This window comes from Ostrinia nubilalis, chromosome Z, assembly GCF_963855985.1.
Source record: "Ostrinia nubilalis chromosome Z, ilOstNubi1.1, whole genome shotgun sequence".
Taxonomy (NCBI): Eukaryota; Metazoa; Arthropoda; class Insecta; order Lepidoptera; family Crambidae; genus Ostrinia; species Ostrinia nubilalis.
The window spans coordinates 3,012,655-3,033,478 of NC_087119.1; the positions used below are offsets into that span (position 1 = coordinate 3,012,655).

The 20,824-nt window shown below is 36.8% G+C and overlaps 1 protein-coding gene and 1 long non-coding RNA gene across 3 annotated transcripts in view; both read left to right on the plus strand.

Annotated features, from left to right (window-relative positions):
• The window catches only part of LOC135086736 (DNA-binding protein D-ETS-3), a 90,325-nt gene extending 83,604 nt beyond the window's left edge, over positions 1-6,721 (plus strand). For both annotated transcript variants that reach the window (XM_063981521.1, XM_063981522.1), the window contains 3 exons: positions 4,402-4,591; positions 4,750-4,958; positions 6,594-6,721. In XM_063981521.1, the coding sequence (XP_063837591.1) occupies positions 4,402-4,591; positions 4,750-4,958; positions 6,594-6,718 (524 nt within the window). In that variant the 3' untranslated portion in view covers positions 6,719-6,721. The remainder of the gene's footprint in view (positions 1-4,401; positions 4,592-4,749; positions 4,959-6,593) is intronic.
• A 9,686-nt stretch (positions 6,722-16,407) lies between these two features.
• LOC135087068 (uncharacterized) lies at positions 16,408-19,319 on the plus strand. The gene is made up of 2 exons (XR_010260671.1): positions 16,408-16,653; positions 19,195-19,319. It is a non-coding gene; the product is annotated as an uncharacterized LOC135087068 (long non-coding RNA).
• Positions 19,320-20,824: the final 1,505 nt, after the last annotated feature.

The window sequence follows — 20,824 nt, forward strand, 5'->3', positions numbered from 1 at the left end:
TCTTAACACTGAAACATAATGAATCACAAAAAAGAGAGACGGATATGATTTTGACACATGCAGGTAAGCTACAAGTTATTACCGAGCGTTAAAATGATATGAAAGTGACAGTTACAGATTAATGAAATCCGGTAAAATTAAATCTGGTAATTCAAGCAAAGTCTGAAAAGAATAAACGACCAATCTCCATTAATTTCCTTTCCTTTGGATCTCTAGACTAACAAATTTTCTAATGCAACTTTTAGGATCAGTCCAAGACTAAATTCATCTAAAAAGTCTAAAATCTCTTAATCTAAAATAACTCCGAATTGCCACTCTAATCACCTCGCTACGATGCCTACAAGAGAATTTTATGGACAGGAAAATATTTCCCATACGCACATGTGTCGACCCTACTGGTTTAGGGTCGTTCCACACGGGCGATCAGTCGCTCGTGCGCACTGGCGACAAGCCTCGCCAATATTGCGGACCGTGAGACACGGCTCTTACACTGCCGAGATTGCGATGTTTTACCCGATTTCGTGTATTTGTGGTGGGTAGAGCTGGGAGTGCGTGAGGCTAATGTGGGAATGACGACCCTCGATTTCTTTGTGCTATATCGATCTTTTGTTGAGGATATTTAGGTACATGATAGTGTCGATCGATAAAAATCAAGGTTGTTTAGTAAGTTTACTTTAAGGTAGCCTTTCGAATAAGCGTCACAGACGCAGCGTCTTTAGCTTTGGTCTTGTGCCACCAACGCCGCGTCACTAACTCGCTTCGAAAGGCTACCTTTAAGACCAAAGCTAAAGCTGCGTCTGTGACACTTAGTTCGAAAGGCTACCTTAAGTTTGGCAGGGCAATCATATCGCACTTAGCCTGTTGCTATATTTGGCCATTGTGCGTTATTTATGGCTTATTTTCCTACTCCAATCAACCGAAAACATCCCAAAAAGCGATCAGCTGTCCCGGTCCCAAGAATTTAGCAAGATGATGTTCTGATGATGTTCACTCCAGAATACGTCCTGCAGACCACAGCTGGACGACAGTCGACCTTGATCTCACCTGACACGTAGAATAAAATATGTTTACTATTCGCTGGGTGCGAAGTACTAGGTGGGGGGGACATAATCTATCGCAGCGCTCATGGTGGTCAAAAGTAGAAATAATGTAAGCTCTGTTATCAGATGTATCTGTCAATGGCAAAGCGATTCTACATAATACATTTTAATATCATTAATTAATCGCATGAAAAGGGTCCTACTGGGAACTTAAATAAAAGAGTGGACTGTATTTCGATAGGGCTGTTTTAATAGCCGTTTACAATTTGGAAATAACTAAACTATACAACGTGGTAGTACAAAAATGAGTCACAGTAGTTGTTGTGCACAGATGTTTGCCTTATGATGAGAGCGTGAATTATTGAACTCTGCCCTTGTTTTGTTCATAATTCTTCTACATCTCGGACTTGTCCAGCCAATACCAACAACTTTCCTTTAAATACGGTTTGTCGTTGGAATTTGATATTGTAACTCTCACAAACCCGGTCTTCAAAACGATACTCATTTCGATCTGAAAACGATATTTAATTTATTACTAGCGATACAGAAACATTTAAATATATTTACTGTTATATAATGAAACCGTTAAAGTAGCTTTTTCTTTTTGTTTTACTGTAAAACTACAACTATAAAATGAAGTAAACAAACCCTGACACAATCAAAATTAAACACACTTTTTGGACTTACCTCATTTGATTTGAATGACCAAAATGATTTCAAAACCTTTTTTCCACCCAAATCGTGGTATCACAACAATTTATTAGTTGAAAATATTTGTTATTTTTTCATTTCGATATTTTTTCACAAATATACGACCTAAATGTCAATGTGACAGAGCCCACAAACTTGTGGACGCTAGTTGGCGCTGTAATCGTGCACGGAGCCAATAAACAACATTGACCCACTTCGCAGCTTAGAAGCGAACCAACTATACCGTAAGCTGTCTATATGATGCACCCACTCCGCACCTTACAAGGAAACGAACCAACTATACTCAGGGATGTTATGGATATCCGTAACCGTAACTGAAACTTTCGGATATCCGAAATAAAAAAATATCCGAAACCGTAACAGTTTCGGATGTAGGCAGTTTAAATTGTTTTTTGTATAACATTATTATGTAAAGGCACAACAGCGTGATTTACATTTATAATGCCATCTAGTATCCATTTTTATTTTTTTATTACTTTTTATTCGATGTAAAGTGTGCGGCCATGAATGAACCGTGTTGGACAACTATTGCAAATTGCATTCTAAAGCCCAGATGTCCGTAACCGTAACCGAAACTATCGGATATCCGAAATAAAAAAATATCCGTAACCGTAACCGAAACCGGTATAATATTATTCCTATATCCGAAACCGTATCCATAACCGAAACAGCATATCCATAACATCCCTAAACAATACTGTATATGTAAGCTGTATCGTGCATAATGCAGTCCCTTTGTGCTGGATAGGTTCTCAAAAGTAAATTAGCAGGCGCGGATGGGATGATGGCAAAATCGTTCGCGGCTTTGTGCTTTGACAGTCCCAATGCAGAGGGTGGGCGGGAGAAGTGAGATTTTTAAAGAATATTAGCAATTGTAAATACAAATCTATATTTATAAAAGCGAAAGATCACTGATTGATTGACAGACTCACTCACTCATCACGAAATCTCAGAAATTACAAGTGCTAGGAGTCTAAAAGAAATATTAACAATATTTCTATTAAATATTTATATTAATAAAATCACAATTCACCATGAAATAGAGTTAAAACCTTAAGCTCACACTGTAACTCGTTATTCATTTCTGATGTCGCCGGATATACGCACTTGAACGTGAGTGAAACCATTCTACTACTACATTTCTACACTAGGTACATTAATTTTATGATCATGTAGGTATCGTAATGACTCTACTTTTTTATCAATAATGGTCCCACTGAATACGCTTGTATACCATACGCCATCTTCACATACCATAATCGATTCTTAGAACTGTTAGGTACCTTTAACGCCATAAGTGCCGCTATAATGTAGTTCGTTCCACCCGCTTCTAAACCGTGGATTACTCTGTAATTACAAGGTTCTTGTTTAAGTCAGAGCCTGGTAGGGGTGGAAAAAGTACCGTTCCCTTGTAAGCTTTATAACTACATTATTGATGCTGGTTTAAAGCTGAATATTAACGCCCGTATTCACAAACATTACTATGAGGTCTCACAGTGCGCGTGGACGCACAGGGTGACACACGAACCAATCACAGGGCTCTATTCAACGCTGTGCGTTCGATTTGCAAGCATCGTTTGTCAATGCTGGAGTTAGTTTAAGTCAGAGCCTGGTGGGGTAGAAAAAGTACAGTTACCCGGTAACCTTTGTAACTGCATTATTATTCTTGAAAAGACGAAAAGAAAGCTTCTAAAAAGATGCTGGTTTAATGCTGGATATTTAATATTCTTCCAAAAACTAACCGTGGTGTATGTGAAATCTTACGTCGAAATTCGTTGTAGACTGATAGTTTTTTGGATAATACCTGTCAGTTCAACTGATCAGTTGAACTGACCGTGAATGTTCAGCTTACAGATTTTTTTTGTTATTTCCATATCCTTTTCTCACATTTTAAGACTTAGGTATGTAGATATTTTATTGCCAGCCAGATTGAGTTAAATCTGCTCAATTTGAGCTGTTAACGTAGTATGTCTGCTAACGTAGATTTTAGGTGGATTAGCAAACTGGGTCACGTTTGCGATCGAACGGCAACTCAGCTAGCCCTACAACTCACCGCTATAACACTGCAGACTCGACCATACACAGTCACCATCATTCATGTAAATAATATATGGATAAACAAACACGAGATATGAATGGTAGAGCCGACTGAAAACAAGTCCTTATCTAATTCTCCTTTTCTCGGTATTGTGAAGAATTTATCAAGTGTAGAAACACGTGTGCCATATCTACGTAAAAGTAAATAAAAATTGTGGAAAATGCTCAAAAGGCCGTAATTGTCACTATCCATGCTATGCACTCTGATAAAATTCTTGTTTGTTCGTGTTCGTGTGTACTTCTCGTGATAATACCTACACCTCCAACAGGAATCTTCCTTCCTTCTGCTTACTCAACAGCTTTAGCAATTGGTATAAGTGCGGTAAAAGTGATACTAAAGATATTTTTAGAAAAGTGAAAGGTCACTGACTCACTCACTCATCACGAAATCTTAGTAACTACAAGTGCTAGAAGTGTCAAATTTTGCATGGGGATTCCTTTTAGAACGTAGGTTGCTCACTACGACGGGATTTTACAAAATTCAACACCTAAGGAGGTAAAACGGGTTCCGCGGCCGCTAGTGCTCGTATAAAAATTACTTTCTTCCTTCCAGGTTCCGGCCAGATCCAACTATGGCAGTTCCTGCTAGAGCTGCTGAGCGACTCCAGCAACGCCGGCTGCATCACCTGGGAGGGCACCAACGGGGAGTTCAAGCTGACAGACCCTGACGAGGTGGCCCGGAGGTGGGGCGAAAGGAAGTCCAAGCCCAACATGAACTACGACAAGCTGAGCCGAGCTCTGAGGTAACATAACATAGTGTAACAACTATGTTATATCAATGCTAAGCGACTTCGGGTACCCTTTAACGCTTGCGGTCTGCAGTTGCGACTTCAGCTCTAGTTTCTACTGTTTTGATGTTGATTTGTGATGTAATATGAGTAATGTTTGGAAATTTGCGCAGGTATTACTATGACAAAAATATTATGACAAAAGTCCACGGCAAGAGATACGCATACAAGTTTGACTTCCAAGGGCTGGCGGCGGCGACGCAGCCCGCCGCTAGCGACCCTGCCTACAAGTACCAGAGTGATCTCTTCATGAGCTCGTACCACCACTCGGCGAAGCTCACTTCCTTTATGGCCCCCCACGCGGCCATGCCGACGACATCAGGTAAAAATGCGCGCGACTGGTGCGAATGCGAGCTCAAAGCAGCAAAATGGTTTCTGTAATTTCGCCAGGTGTTGCCACCCGAAAAATTGTGGAAAACTCTTGCTTTAGCAGCCATACGTGTAATCTCATCGCTTTATAAAGCTTTAAACTTCTCCAGGTGCCACCCACATTTTTTGAATCCTGCTTTGGCAGTCATAATACGTAAAAGGGCGTCTCTTTTCAAAGCTTTAAAAGTTCAGTAAAGTGTCACAGACTACGAGATTTACAATTTTATCATTATGAGGATACCATGTGGTATTTTGGGTCAAAGTATTATTTTGACAGTAAGTTACAAAATAAATTAGTTAATTTGGAACATTTCTAATGAATCCATCGACTAATATGGTCATTATCATTTTGTAAATCTTCATTAACTTATTTATTAAGTATTGCTAAACATAAACAGAAACAGCATTCCAAAAATCCAAACCAAACAAAAAGTCCCCAAACGTATCCGAACTAAAGTTAAAGTTATCAACCGATTTGCATCTGTAAGCACTACAAGGGTTGATATGCACCCTTCAGTCGCAGTAATCTGTATTCCGACTTAGTAATGTGCACTTTCCTGCTCAAATATTGGCTATGTCCTCCACGCCCGGTGTCGGCGACACGGCACTTGTAGCTAATGGATACAATATTAACCTGTAGGGATTCCTTTAACCCTACGTCCACAGAAATCGTTTTGCTAATCTTCCTTGTTGCGAGTTGTGTTGAAGGGGATGGTTGTTTGGTGCATTTTTTATATTAATGACAATAGTCAATCATTTGATTTACTTTTTGAGTACTTACATTTTCAGTAAAATTTTGATGAAAATTTCGTACAATTATTTTTCATATTAAAAACGTTTTAAAAAATACAGATATCTGTAATAATCATTTCTTGCTTAAATATTGTTGAAAACCCTAAGAACCTAAAGAACAATCAAGGCATTTATTAATGTATGGGATTTTTTTTTAATTTTTGTTGATACCTAAATGTGCCAAACAGCTTCATCCTTCACAAAAAGTTGTGATTTTTGAAGGTAATAGGTACTGTTTTACTTTCAGCTTTACGTAGAAGAGTATTTTTTTGTATTTTATTCACGGAATTACTTACTTTAAAAGTAACTTTAAAAAGCAGTACCTACCTACTTCATGCATGCGTGTATTATTTTATTTCATTATTTGATTTTAAATTATACCTACATTGTCTGTCACCTATACGTTTTTGTAAGTCTTCAAGACTTACAGGATGATATGTTTTCAGTAACATTATGTACAAAATTGTGTTCTTTTATTATATTTTTACCAAATAATTGTTCCGTTTAAGATATTTTTCCCTATTTCCCTTTTTATGTAGCCTTAACATGTCTCATAATCGTTTTGCCCTACCAGCGATCCGAGAACATTTGGCAAGTGCTGTGACAAGAAGCGCCGCATCAAACTCAGCCACCACTGTCTGGCATTTAAAATAAAAAAATCTATATTGTCCATGGATAAACATTTTTAACATCTACTTAACCAACATGTGACGTTTCACTGTACATATCCTAAAAAATTGAAACTCCATGTCCGGCCTCCACGACGCCTCCTGTCTGACTGAGCTTTTTGTTCCAGCGTCGATATTCCCGTCAGCCTCGTGGGGCAACTGGGGGGGAGGGGGCAGCAACCTGTACTCCCCCCACTCCATGGCCCCGCCCCACGTGACCTCGCATCTGGGATCCTACCCGCACTACGCATGACCAGCCGTGTAGGCACCTCAGTTGATCACTGACGACGACTAACGAATGATCTTTAAAAATAACTTTTAGTCACTTTTTAGTTCATGGTCACTATTAGGGCTAACGCTTTACTCAGTGCCTGAGGCATGGGGCGGCACGGGAGGGTGTTTTAGAACGTCAAACGTCACCAAGACTGTTTTTTTTTAATGGCAACCAAACCTCTCTGGGAGGTTTATTTCTGCCAATGTCGAGTGAAAATTGACATAGTTATCAATAGAACCTGGGTGTTTCAATTCTATTGATTTTTCATGGATTCCGTGGAGTTAAGTATGCCCGTAAGCAGGTTTCAAGACGCCACCGGGTCCAAAGCGGGTTGTTCATACGACAACCCACTCGACGCTCGATGCGCGCTCAAATTCGAAGTATTTCAATGTTTTTTATAATTTATCACTTCACTGCACTTTAGAACACAAAATAACACCAAATTTGTACACTAAAGTCCATTAAATAATAAATTGAAACCATTAAAACAGATCGACCATGTTTCCCGTTCAACTACCCTCCACGGAATCCGTCACCGAGACTTCAAATGTGCTTCAGATTTGTATGCTCCGTCATGTCATAATTATGTCAATGTCACCCCTCTCGTGCTACTCCCATAACTCAGGCTCTGAATTAAGCGCTAGGCCTTTATTATATCAATCAAAAGTTGAGTACCTATCTTTATATGATTGTTTTCCGGTATTACCTACAGCACAATGATAACGCATTACCATAGTGACTCTCTGGAAATATCCAAAGTCTATGTTATGCAGCTATTTCCAGACAAAAACGACAGAAAATCAATAATAAAAGATATTCTAATTATAAAATCGATAATATCTGGATATTTTTAATTTAATCTGTTACATCATCTGATAATATTAATTTGATATAAGTAATTTATAACTGTTACGCAAACAAAAAGAACCACGGATCTTATAAATTCTTACCTTACGAATCTGTATTTAACATCCTAAGTCCCATTAATTTTTAAATGAGAGTCATTTAACTTATTGATTACAATATTTATTTTATCTTCTTACAAGATATCTTAAATTAGTCACATTAAAAATTCTACAAATATCTAAATAACTTTTCGCCCATATAATAAAATTTGAGTTTCTAATACAGATAGAGATACAGATTTGAAAGAGAAGACGAATTTGGATGTATTTTTTTTTACCATTATATTTTATAATTTTAAAAGATATTATAATAATGATAAATAGAGTAAAGAAATGTCGTTTTGCAACTATTTATTTTGTACAATCGGCAAGGTATTAGCATGATTAATTTGAAACATTAAAGCCGTATCTTAAAAGGCTAATCAAAATTGTACACTATTTGATTTTATTTTCTTTTAACTTGATATTGATAACCCGAAAACCTTACACTTTTCGGTTTGTATGAGTAATTTATGTAATTGTTTAATTCCTATATAATTTATTTTTTGGTGTTGTTATTTTATTTAATTTATAAATAAAAAATCAAAGATATGCGAATCCCAAGACTAGTCTCTTATCAAAGAATGTTGTAAATAATAGATACTCATTAAATAAGTAGAATTATTTATTTAGAATATCAAAATAATGAAAATTTTATTGGTCATAAAATAATAATGTAAAATAAACGAATATTTTTCATTGTTTGTAAAAATCAAGAAAATGAAATTTATTCGATTACACAAAAAAAACACATTCGCCATGAAAAAATATGGCGATGATATACTCAGTATTAGTAACTTGTAAAATAAATTTTAATTAAATAAGTTTGTAGTTAATATGATTGATAATAAGGGGGTGCAATATATCTCCGATTTTATGAACGACATGACTCTCAGTGAAGTCAAAATAAAGAATGTGCCATTTTAATGGGGGATTTTTTTTTGTTTTTATCAAATGTAATTAAACTTAAAATAACAAGTTCCATTTTCATTTTAAATACAGAATGGAAACGACCACCAATATTTTTAACGCAAAATATGATTATTTTTTATAAGTCCTAAAAATTCATGATGATTAAGCGCAAGCAAGGAATCCTGGGATCGATTCCCATTCCTCTATGGTGGTTACTCCACAATAGTTAGCTACATGATTTCTTGGCTCTAAGTATAACTGGTTATTCAGTCATCCTACCTTGATGATTGAATATACAGGGTGTTAGGTAAATGGGTATATGAGCCGACACTAGCCCATGTTAACATGGGCATATAAATGGTATGGTGAAGTCAGAAATTTGATATCATCATTTTATTTTTTTTAATTTTCATACAAATTAAATTTTATAAAATCCGATTTGTATGAAAATTAAAATGATTAAAATGAAGATATCAATTTTCTGACTTCACCATACCTTTTATATGCCCATGTTAACATGGGCTAGTGTCGGCTCATATACCCATTTACCTAACACCCTGTATTATAAATCATTTTAAGAATGATTTCTTTACAACTTGTAATTTTCTAACTTCCGCTACTGAGACGACAAATAAAACAAAAATAATGACCATCGTGAAAAAATATCTCATAGTTATTTTTTGTCATGTTCCGTGAGAATTGTATATAAATATAGATTATTTTTAACAAGTGCAATCGTACTAGTAATATAAACTAGTGTAGAATTAAATTACAAATAATTTATTGTGTATATTCTGGAGTATTTTTTAATTAAAACAAATTTTAATTGAGGTTTTAATCGACAAAACGGTATCTCAAATAATCGTATTGAATTAATTATTACAATTTATTTTTTACGGTCATAAATAATAATGATTTTATAAGTTTCTCAAATAAAATAACTGACTCTGATAATTTGATATTATTTTTATTGTATTTTTATAGAAAAACTTTTATTAACTTAACGGGTAGTAATTATTCTGTTTTTAATTAGAATCCCTCTAACTATACAAAAAAAGTCTACAAATACGCATGAGGTACCCGATGTTTTTTATTATTATTTTCAATAAAATATTAGATGATTTTGTGCGATTTTTATAGCTTAGTTAATTTATCGCCAATTATAGTTACCCATTTGTGATCTTTGTAATTATAAAATTCCCGATAAAATAATTTATTTACGTTAAGAAACGATTATTGTATTGATTTTGTTTACGATATTTCGTAATTTTTATTTTTAATGCATGTGTCAATATAATAAACATCATTTAGTCGTAGAATTACCATTGTATAGATGTTATTGTATTTGGAAATGAATAAAACGAATGAAATGTCTATAATTTTATTTTCCTTTTTGCAGGATTCGGTTGATTTCATATCGTACTTAGGTAGAAATCACTGGTTTAAGATGCTTGTAGAACGTCGCCTTGAACGTGCTTGCGCCGTTTCAAATCGAAGGAAAATCTCCCCCTATTTTTACCCAGGAAAATGATCTGTCCGTCCACACCTGCTAAAAAAATAAACCCCCGTCTGGCGCAGTCGAGTAAGCTTTCTCTACCGCTTTGGTGAAAGCTTCAGCCAAACCAACGCGTGCAAATCGCGTCTACAATGGTGATCACTGCCCTTGCATAGGCTTTACAAGTATAAATTCACGAAGGCGAATGAGCTTTAGGTACTCATTATTGTGTGGTGGATCGCTACTATTCGTTTTTCAAAAGACATTACAATATCGTAATCTGCATGTAGACACAAGCTCACTCGCCTTCGTGAGTTTGCAAGAACTGTAACGATCAAGACGTTAATTTCTCTCTCCTAGACAAATTAAGCTAAATTTTGTAAGTAGGTACGTAACAGTTTTAATTCCGAAATGGCTTTCTCCAACGCGGCGGCGTTTCTTTTTTACTAGCTTCTACAGGGTGTTAGGTAAATGGGTATATGAGCCGACACTAGCCCATGTTAACATGGTCATATAAATGGTATGGTGAAGTCAGAAAATTGATATCTTCATTTAAACTATTTAAATTTTCATACAAATCGGATTTTGTAAAATTTATTTTGTATGAAAATTAAAATCATGATATCAAATTTCTGAGTTCACCATACCATTTATATGCCTATGTTAACATGGGCTAGTGTCGGCTCATATACCCATTTACCTAACACCCTGTATACAGAAGCTATCGAAATGAATCTGTTAGGAACGCTTATTTCTCCATTTGTCTTAATTTGTCCCTTACTTATTTCATTACCCTTGAAGTGAATTTTAGAATAGATACTTTTGGTTTTATTTTATTTCAATTTCTATTACTTTTTATTAGTCTTCTCCAACGTGATCAACCTCTCTGACTGTGTTTTCAGGTACTTACCTAATAATAAATACATAAACAAGTAAATAAATCCTTATTTAAGCAAGAAAGATTTACAAAAAAGTAGCTAAGTGCGTGTCGTGTCACGCGCAGTGTAGAGTTCCATAGTAGTCAGTCGTTACTGCAATATATTTCAAAAGCATGCAATTTCTTCATCGAAACTTTAAAGTCAGTTTTAATATTTTCTTCCAAGGAATTTTTATTAGATATGAAATTTTCTAATACTTACATAACTGGTCTAATTTAAAGTTTTCCTTGAAAGTTCATAAAAAGCACTCTTATTATGAATTTTTCAAGACTTTTCAAGCCAACAGTTTAGTTTTTAGAGGAGGGGGGGGGGATTCTCGCACTAGGTATGCACCTGTATCGCGAGAAACCAAGAATAATAGTGTCTGTCTGTCTATCTCTGTTTTGTGAACAAACGTGGTGAGCGACTCTACTACTTTGGTGTCAGATATAATTAGTTAATTAGCGTCTGACATAGCTCAATCGAGGTTGAAGTGATGCATTACTACATGCAAACTACACATTATAGTCCAGTAGAATTAGATTTTAAATCGGAAATAATTCCTACAAAAGATTTTATTGCCTTAATGGCTTCATTGAGTGCCCATTAAGACTCTCCTAGGTTTTCGACTTCGACGGAGTTGTGCTTAAGTGGTGGGGGCCCCCATAAGGGGCGCTTTTTAGGTTTTCCGGTTATACCGCGTGAAGGACTTACCCTATCGAAAAGTGGTCTTCCTGACGGTTTAAGGGCATTTAATCCTGCATTCAATAAGACCAAATCGATATGTTTTGGACAAACCGTTCTCGTGCAAATGTTCGGCGAAGTAGAAAATATGTGTAAAATTAATGATCCTCTCCATGTCCAATAGCTCGTCACCCGTAGGCTCCCAAGCCTTGTAAAGTGTCGCCTTAACCAGCGTATCCCTGTCAAGGCTCACGAGTTGGATTCGCTTATCCTTGTTCGTCCCAGCCGTTCCTTAACTGCGGTTGCTGCACCTCTTCCTGGCACTCTCCTGAACGACTCTGTGTTACCTAATGTGGCTTCCCCTCTTCCTTGTACCCTCCTGTACGATTGCATTGCTTAGCCATATGCCTGGTCCAAGGTTCGACGCCACAAAATCAACTTCGTACGCGTGAAAATAGTTTAAATACTATTTTCCGTGCTTGCAACATTTTTCTTTACTGCTTCGCCTCTATTAGTCGTAGAGTGATTGTATATATCGTCACCGTCGTGGCAGAATTAAATAACTGACACTTTTGGCAAAAACCACTTTTTCCACTTTTTGTATAGTAGAAAGTGTTACCTATATTTTGATCTTACTCTCGTGGCAATATCTATGATATTTCCAAAGATATCTTCAGTTTAGTGAAACTATTGACCATAAATTACAACTCTGTTTGTTGTAGAATTTACGTGGCAAAACTGAATAAGTGACTTTATTTAATTCTGCCACAACTCACTGTGAACGTTGCTTCAAAATACTTGTACTAAGAAAGTCAACAAGTGACTTTATTTAATTCTGCCACAACTCAATCCGAAACATTGCTTCAAAATACTCGTACAATTGTGTTTTTGATTTATTTCATTTTTGTAACATTACTTTAAATGTTACTTTTAATTTCAATGTTCATTACTCAGATGTTGAATCTGGATAGTTACCTTCATCATTATCATCATTTCAGCCATATAGGACGTCTACTGCCGAACATAGGTCTCCCCCAATGATTTTCAATATGACCGGCTGGTAGCGGTCTGCATCCAGTGCTTTCTTGCTACCTTTATGAAGTCCACGTTGTGCTTTCCGGTACGTGCCCTCCACTCCAGAACCTTGCTGCCCCATCGTCTGTCAGTTCTGCGTACTATGTGCCTTGTCTCTTGTACAGAAAAACCGAGCATAGCCCTCTTCAAAGCACGCTGTGCAACTTTGAGCTTATTTATAAGGCCTATAGTAAGATGCCGCGTTCCCGAGCCATACATCATCAGTGGTAACACATACAGATCGTAGATTTTCGTCTTTAGGTACTGAAATATTTTGGATGAAAGGATGTTGTGTAGTTTCCCGAACGCTACCCAGCCGAGTTGGATTCGACCTCTTTCTCTACCTAGTTGAAACGTTTGTCCGAGGTAGACATACTTGTCAACAATCTCGAGATTCGAGCTCCTAACCGAAACTGGGTAGGGCGCAACATGGACATTCGACAAAACTGACAAAAGCTTCGTTTTTCCATGTTGTTCACCCGAAGGCCTACCTTTTGGGAGATTAAGGTCTTCGAGCATTGTGCCGAGGTCTTCTAGTGATTTTGCACTGACCACACAATATCGTCGGCAAACCGAAGGTGAGTGATGTACTCGTCGTTGATGTTTATGCCGAATCCTTTCTATTCAAGGAGTTTGAAAGCGTCTTCCAATGCAGCGGTGAATAGTTTCGGAGATCCGGAGATATAACATCTCCCTCATGCCTCGGTGCAGAGGAATCGCCCTCGTACTCCACTCCTGTACTCGGACCAACATGGTGGCGTGTATAAGCACTTCAGCACCTCGATATGTACCGATACTTTTCAGAAACCGGCTTGTTCGGGAGGCTGGAAGTCATCGAACCTACGCGCGAGATCATTCGTGATAACTTTAGAAAACAGCTTGTAGACATGACTCAGAAGTGAGATTAGTCAGTAATTCTTCAGCAAGGTTTTATCCCCTTTCTTGAAGAAGAGTACCACCACGCTTCTGTTCCATGCCTCTGGCGTTGTTCCCTGGAGTAAGACGAAGTTAAATAGTCTCTGAAGGACTTGACTTTAATATCGATGTTCCACCCGCGTTCAGAAGCTCCGAGGTTATTCCGTCATCACCCGGTACCTTGTTGTTCTTTAGGTGTTTGAGAGCCATCCTAATCTCGTATAGGCTGATAATGCTGATATCCACAATATCTTCGTCGAGGTATATAGCTGTCCATAAAACTTTTCAATCTCACCCAGAATCTCGGCTTTTGTTGACGTTACACTACCTTCCGCAGTCTTCAGCTTCGTAAGCTAGCTTCGCCCAATAGAGTAGTCTCTTGCGAACACTTTCGAGCCTTGGTTCCGCTCTATCGCCTCTTTAATACTATTTGTATTAAAGTTGCGAACATCATGTTGCAAGGACTTCCATATCTGTCTATTGAGCTGCCGATGTGCCTTAGCGTCAACGGAGATCTGCAGAGACATTGAACGTCGTTCTGCTATGACGTTGAGGGTAAGGAATCCCTATGGATCCCTAGGGAGAGATCCCTATTACAGTTTTATTGTTTTTGGATTCTTTTAATTTTGATATTCATTTCGATGTTGGTTCTTTCAATTGTATTTCAATGTTATAGGAATCTGATGTTGATGGTTACCATACCAATTTGTTAAAAATTTATAAGTATTAAATAAGTAGGTATATTCTAGTATTATTGAACAATTTTACAGATTTTGACTAAAATTGCATTGACAAAACAAATAAAATAAAATGAATAAATCAACATTTAGGTCAATAAAAGTGTGGCAAAATTAAACAAGTGTACTTATTCAATGGAAATATTCGTTTTTGTAATACCTTGGTTGAGGCAAAACTAAATAAGTGACATACAAAAACTAAATAACTGCAACTTAGTTGTAAAATACGGTTGTGGCAAAACTAAATAATTACATTTTTATTTTTTTATTTAAAACAATACAAAGTAACATCATCGAATACTATTGAATTAATGAAGGTAAATTTGCTGTATAAAATATCAAAAGACCGACAGTAAAATATTTTTACCCTTAAAAGTTATCGCCATTTTTAACGAAAAAAAACACAAAAACGTGAATATCTCGCAACTTTGGTTTTGTCAGTTATTTAATTCTGCCACGACGGTGACGATATCCTATAGCCTTCCTCAATTTATAAGCTATTCAACACAAAAATAATTATTTCAATCAAACCAGTAATTCTTGAGATTAGCGCGTTCAAACAAAAAACTCTTTAGCGTTTTAATATGAACTTGTTGTTGTTGATTTTTGGCGTCGAACCTTAGACCAGGCATACTGCTAGGCAATGTAGTCGTACAGGAGGATACAAGGAAGAGGGACAGCCACAGTAGGTAACACAGAGTCGTTCAGGTGAGTGCCAGGTAGAGGTGCAGCAACCGCAGTTAAGGAACGGCTGGGACGAACAAGGATAGGCGCATCCAGCTCGTAAGCCTTGATAGGGTTACACTAGTTGAGGCGCTTCTTTTCAAGACTTGGAAGCCTGCTGGTAACGAGCCATTGGACGTGGAGAGGGTCATTAATTATACACTTATTTTCTACTTTGCCGAACATTTGCACGAGAACGGTTAGTTCAAAACATATGAATTTGGTCTTATTTAATGCAAGATTAAATGCCCTTCAACCGTCAGAAAGACCACTTTTCGATAGGGTAAGTCCTTTACGCGGTATAACCGGAAAACCGAAAAAGCGCTCCTTTCGAGGGCCCCCACCACTTAAGCACAACTCCGTCGAAGTCGAAAACCTAGGAGAATCTTTATGGGCAACTAATAAAGCCATTCAAACACTTAAATCTTTAGTAGGAATTATTTCCGATTTAATTCATTTTTGTGTTTAATTCTACTGGCCTATTAATGTATTAAAGCTATTCCAAAAGTAAAATGAGCTCACTCTAAAATCTAAAAATAGAAAAAGTGTATTTGGAACAAAATTTTCATATCAATAAAATCTGATCAACATGAGATTTAAGATGGAACATGCTTCCTCAGTAAGTAAATAAATCTGAGTAGAGTAGATATTATACCTACATAGGTAATATGAAGGAAAGCGGTTAGCGGGACTGACTAAACTTCTGCAATAAAATTGTACGGACCCCTCATTTCGACTACTGCTCACGCCATCTATTCGGAGAATAATTAAACTTTGCAGTTTAACAGCATGTTTTTAAAGCAGAGGACGTGGTCGAGACTAGTGACATCTATTAGTGTAGAGAAAAAGTAGTAAGCAGCCAAGTGTCAAATGAAACATTAAAAAAACACTAGATGTCGCCAGAGTGTACGGTGTGTACGTTATACTATTGACGCCAGATTGCAGCACTAGCAGAAAAAGTTTTATTTACTCTGTGGTCTTACAAAAAGTGATTAATTTTATTAATTTATATAATTATTCCAAAGAACATTAAATAAATATTTGGGTTTATGTAAGAGCGTATTAAATGTATTTGCATTTTTTAATGCCAATCATAATGGCGCCTTATTTTAAAAAGCTGAAGCTGGCTGAAGCCGTCTAGCTGACTGCTTAGTTGTTTTTTTGTAAAAAAAAACATGTTCAAATTAGTGTAAAGTTAAATCAACTTTTGACTTTAACCTTAAAACCTCCTTTCTTGTATTTTTTTTGTGACAAATTAAAAAAAAAGTTACTCGCTGTTTTATCGTCCTTGTCATCTCGCCTTTTGAATTGCAACAAATTGCAATTTGTGAATTTTACTATAAAAAAATATTTAGTAGAACATGCTTGGATTGCGATCAGCATTGATTGGCACGGCCCGCGCCAGAACTGTGCTGAGGAACGCACCTTTGCCGCTAAAATTGCAGAAAAAGTATTCTCATCATGACGGGCCCCCACAGCCATTTGACAATATGCCCTTCAGGATCACGAATCGGTTAGTTTTTTTACCATATTAATCATTATAATTATGTATAACATAGGCCCATAGCTGGGCACCGTTAATCAAATAGTTAACTTCGTTAATCGTTAAACCGTTAATAAAAAAATTAACTTCGTTAAACGTTAAAACGTTACATTTCGCAAGATTTAACGCAAGTTAACGTTAATCGTTAATCCGTTAACACATGATAATAAAACGAATAAAATAATTGTATGCAAGGTTCAAATAATTTCGAAAGTTTGTATCGCGCATGGAATTTATTCCTCTTTTATGTTTGCGCTACAAGCTTTCGAAATTATTTGAACCTTGCATGAGTACAATTTTTTTTTTCGTTTTAGTAGGTACAACTGCATTTCAGTATAAAAGCTTGCTTTTAAAAAAGTTTTTTAATTATTATAATTTTATTTTACACTTTTTAGTAGTATCTCAATCTCAGAGCCTTGGTTCAATTACAATACAATAGGCTAGATCAGGGCTTCCCAATTTTTTTTGCCAAGGAACCCTAATTGATTATACTTTTCCTAGCGGAACCCCCGTACTACTCCTCCCGCACGCCCTGCCCCTCCCTTGTGCGTAGACAAGTCGGTGCGAGCGAACAACGTCGGTCACGAAACGTGGGATAATATTTTTTACGGAACCCTTGCGGCCTTTCCACGGAACCCCAGGGTTCCGCGGACCACCATTCGGGAACCGCTGGGCTAGATTACAAAATTTCAATTATTTGTCCGTCAGACAGATAATTAGAAAATACTAGACTCATATTTTTTTTATTTTCTTTCATAATTAAATAATAACAGTGCAACATCGAGTTGAAATGGCGCGATACGTCACGCTTGAGTAGAATTTTTACTCCAAAGTGAGGTCACGCGACATTTCAACACAATTAATACTGTAATTATTCGATTATGAAAAAAAAAATATGAGTCTAATATTCTAATTATCTGTCTGACGGACTAAATAGAATTTCGATTTCATTACCCAGTCATCATCCCTATTTAGCACCAAAGTGCTCGAAAAGACAAATCCAGCAAACCCAAATTCGATGCGATGCCGCCATTTAATTTAGGAGTTCCTATGGCCACCTCATGACTCCATCATCAGACCAGCTTAATGGTACCATAACATTGCATTGTCGTCATACTTACATAAGTATACCAAACAGCTCAATCGGTTGAGGAAAACTGGTCTTAAATTCAGTTGCAAGAGTGTGGGACAACCCACATACTAACAATTAAGTGTCGTTAGTGATCTGGTTACAAAAACTGTTATTTTGGGTTCTAGAAGTTCTGGAAGCCCGAACGTACTTGTCAGAACGCGTTTTTCTAGCGTTTTTCAGCGTGCCTGCTGTATCTTTTTGGTAAATAGTAGTACTGGATTAACGATTAACGGACTTAGGATAATTTAACGGAAGTTAACGAGTCCGTTAACATTTTTTAAAGTTAACTTAAAAGTTAATCCGTTAATAGAAATGTTAACTTCGTTAATTAACGATTAACGGATTAACGAGTTAATGCCCAGCTATGCATAGGCCTAATACGAAACCATGCAAAATCCGATAGTCCTTCTATCAGTAACTGGTTCTACCGCTTCAGCGCTCACCAGTTGGCGTGACCGCGTGACAGTCAGCCAGCAGGAAATGACAGGAGGACCCTTAAGCTTCAATCACACCAACGCGTGCAGATCGCCATCGCCGGCGCGATCATTAATTTTATTAGCCTTTGATCGCGCCGGCGCGATTGCGATCTGTGGTGTAGTCAGTCACGCGTTGGTGTGGTTGAAGCTTTAGACAGTCTACAGACAGTGGCGTCACCTGATGAGCGCTAAAACGATAGCCCCCATTTTGCACCTACCTAAATCATAGCAACTTTGACGAACACCTCATCAAATACACTGGTCATCACAAAAATCGACCCTTCCGCGACAAACACTTTCAAACGTATGCATCCCCACTTCCCACCAATATTGGCACCATTTGAAAGCCTAGTTCTAAACTTCATTTCATTAAAGGAAAGGTTTTTACCCCAAAAATGTGTCTGTAGAAGAATCCAGAATTCCAGAGTCACTTTTTCAAAAAATAGGTACTTACGCTTGAGCCAACTTTTATGGCTATAAAACTGTTAAGTTGGGATTAATCGCTATCCATCTGTTAAAGAGGACACGTGAGATTATTATTTGGTTTTATAACCATAAAAATTGGTCTAATTGACCCCAGAGGTGCGCCCAAAGTGAGGTCTTTTTTCAAGTCACACTTAGATTAATAAAACCTTTTATTAATCTAAGAAGTCACATTTATTGTATATCGCGTTTATGTTAATCGTTTATTAAGAAATTAAATGTGTTTTTCTTTAAGGATATTTATTGGGCTTTCAAATAACACCAATATTGTTGGGGCACCATGATTGTGTCAGTAGAAAAGAGTTTTCCTGTAAAACGTAGGTGGGCCGATTATTGTGATGACCAGTATAGTTATAACTTTTCCTATCTAGGTATCTACTAAATCTATCCTACCTACAATATGGTACATTTTGTCCGTAGGTTCCTGACAACGGTGTTTTTTGCAGTATTTTTCGGTTCCGGGCTGTGGGCCCCCTTCGCTATCGTATGGTATTCCATGGCAAAGAGAACATTGTAATTTTAAATAATTAAATTATTGATTAGAATTTTGTGTAAGTTTTATTGTTAGACATTGGTACCTACCATGTTTTTTAGTAAGATAAACCTACTAATAACCTACACAATACACTTTTTCCTTGTAATGCGGATTTCGCGTGCGTGTAAAAATATCACACTATAAGGGCTATACATATTTCACCGGGACACCATGGCGGCGCAACCAGTCGCCGGCTACCAACAAAATGTATACAGCTCTACATATAGGGCTATATTTCACCTGGACACCATGGCGGCGCAACCAGTCGCCGGCTACCAACAAAATATATACAGCTCTATAGAGAGTTACTCATCTGGTGTCCGTTTGGTTGCGTAAAGCTGTATACATTTTGTTGGTAGCGGCGACTGGTTGCGCCGCCATGGTGTCCCGGTGAAATATAGCCCTTAACTTACTGATTGTCACTGCGCGCAGGACAAAGACCATATTGGACCAGGATCCGCACGCGTGCCGAAATCCGCATCACAGGAAAAAGGCTCTAATAATAGGAAAAACATGTTTAAAATTATATTTAGGAGCGACTCAGAATCAGTACTAACTTAATCGATTTACATTAGAGAAATCATTCATTCTCCGCTAGGCGCGTTCAAAATTGGCACACGTTAGGCGATTATCACACTGCGCCGCGCTCCGCCGCGGTACGCGGGACGACAGATTTAATCATTGTATGCAAGTACCTATACAGTGTGAGTCACGTTAAAGTGTACATATGAAAATAGATGAAACTAGACCTATTTTTATCGACAAAAAAGAGGTCAAATTTTTTTTAGATTTTTTTTTAATTTTTTATAGAATTTTTTTTCTTCCAATTACTTATTGTAAAGAAAACGTAATAACTTTTAAACTAAGTGGTATATCCTGATAAAATAAAAACAGTAATAATGCTAAATAACAGGCGACACTAAAAAAATACATAAAATACACAAAAAAGGCCAACAAATAATAAAAAATGATACTTTTAGAAAAAAAAATGCTTTTAAATTCGTGTTTTTTTTTGTTATTTGATAAATTTCTCCAAAAACTGCCCCTATAACCGGTGATTTTTATTACTTTGTATTATTCTCTATCGTATTACCTTCGTAAAACCAAAAATCGCATGTCTCTATCCCTATCACAACGTTTGCAATGATCATTTGAACTAAGCCTCTCCGGGCGCGCCATTCAACGCTTCGTTAACAATGAAACTGAAAATGGCTCTAGATTTATAATTTTGATATAGACAAGTTAGATTTCAAATAAAAACAAAAGATTTCGAAATAAAATAAGCATTTTAGTTAAAATTAAAATTGTCTCTACCTGTAGCGGAGAATAATGTTGTGGCAGGCCTTTGTTCAAACGATCAAAAAAAATATTGTGATAGGGATAGAGACATGCGATTTTTGGTTTTACAAAGATAATACGATAGAGAATAATACAAAGTAATAAAAACCACCTGTTACAGGGGCATTTTTTAGAGAAATTTATCAAATTACCAAAAAAACACGAATTTAAACGCAG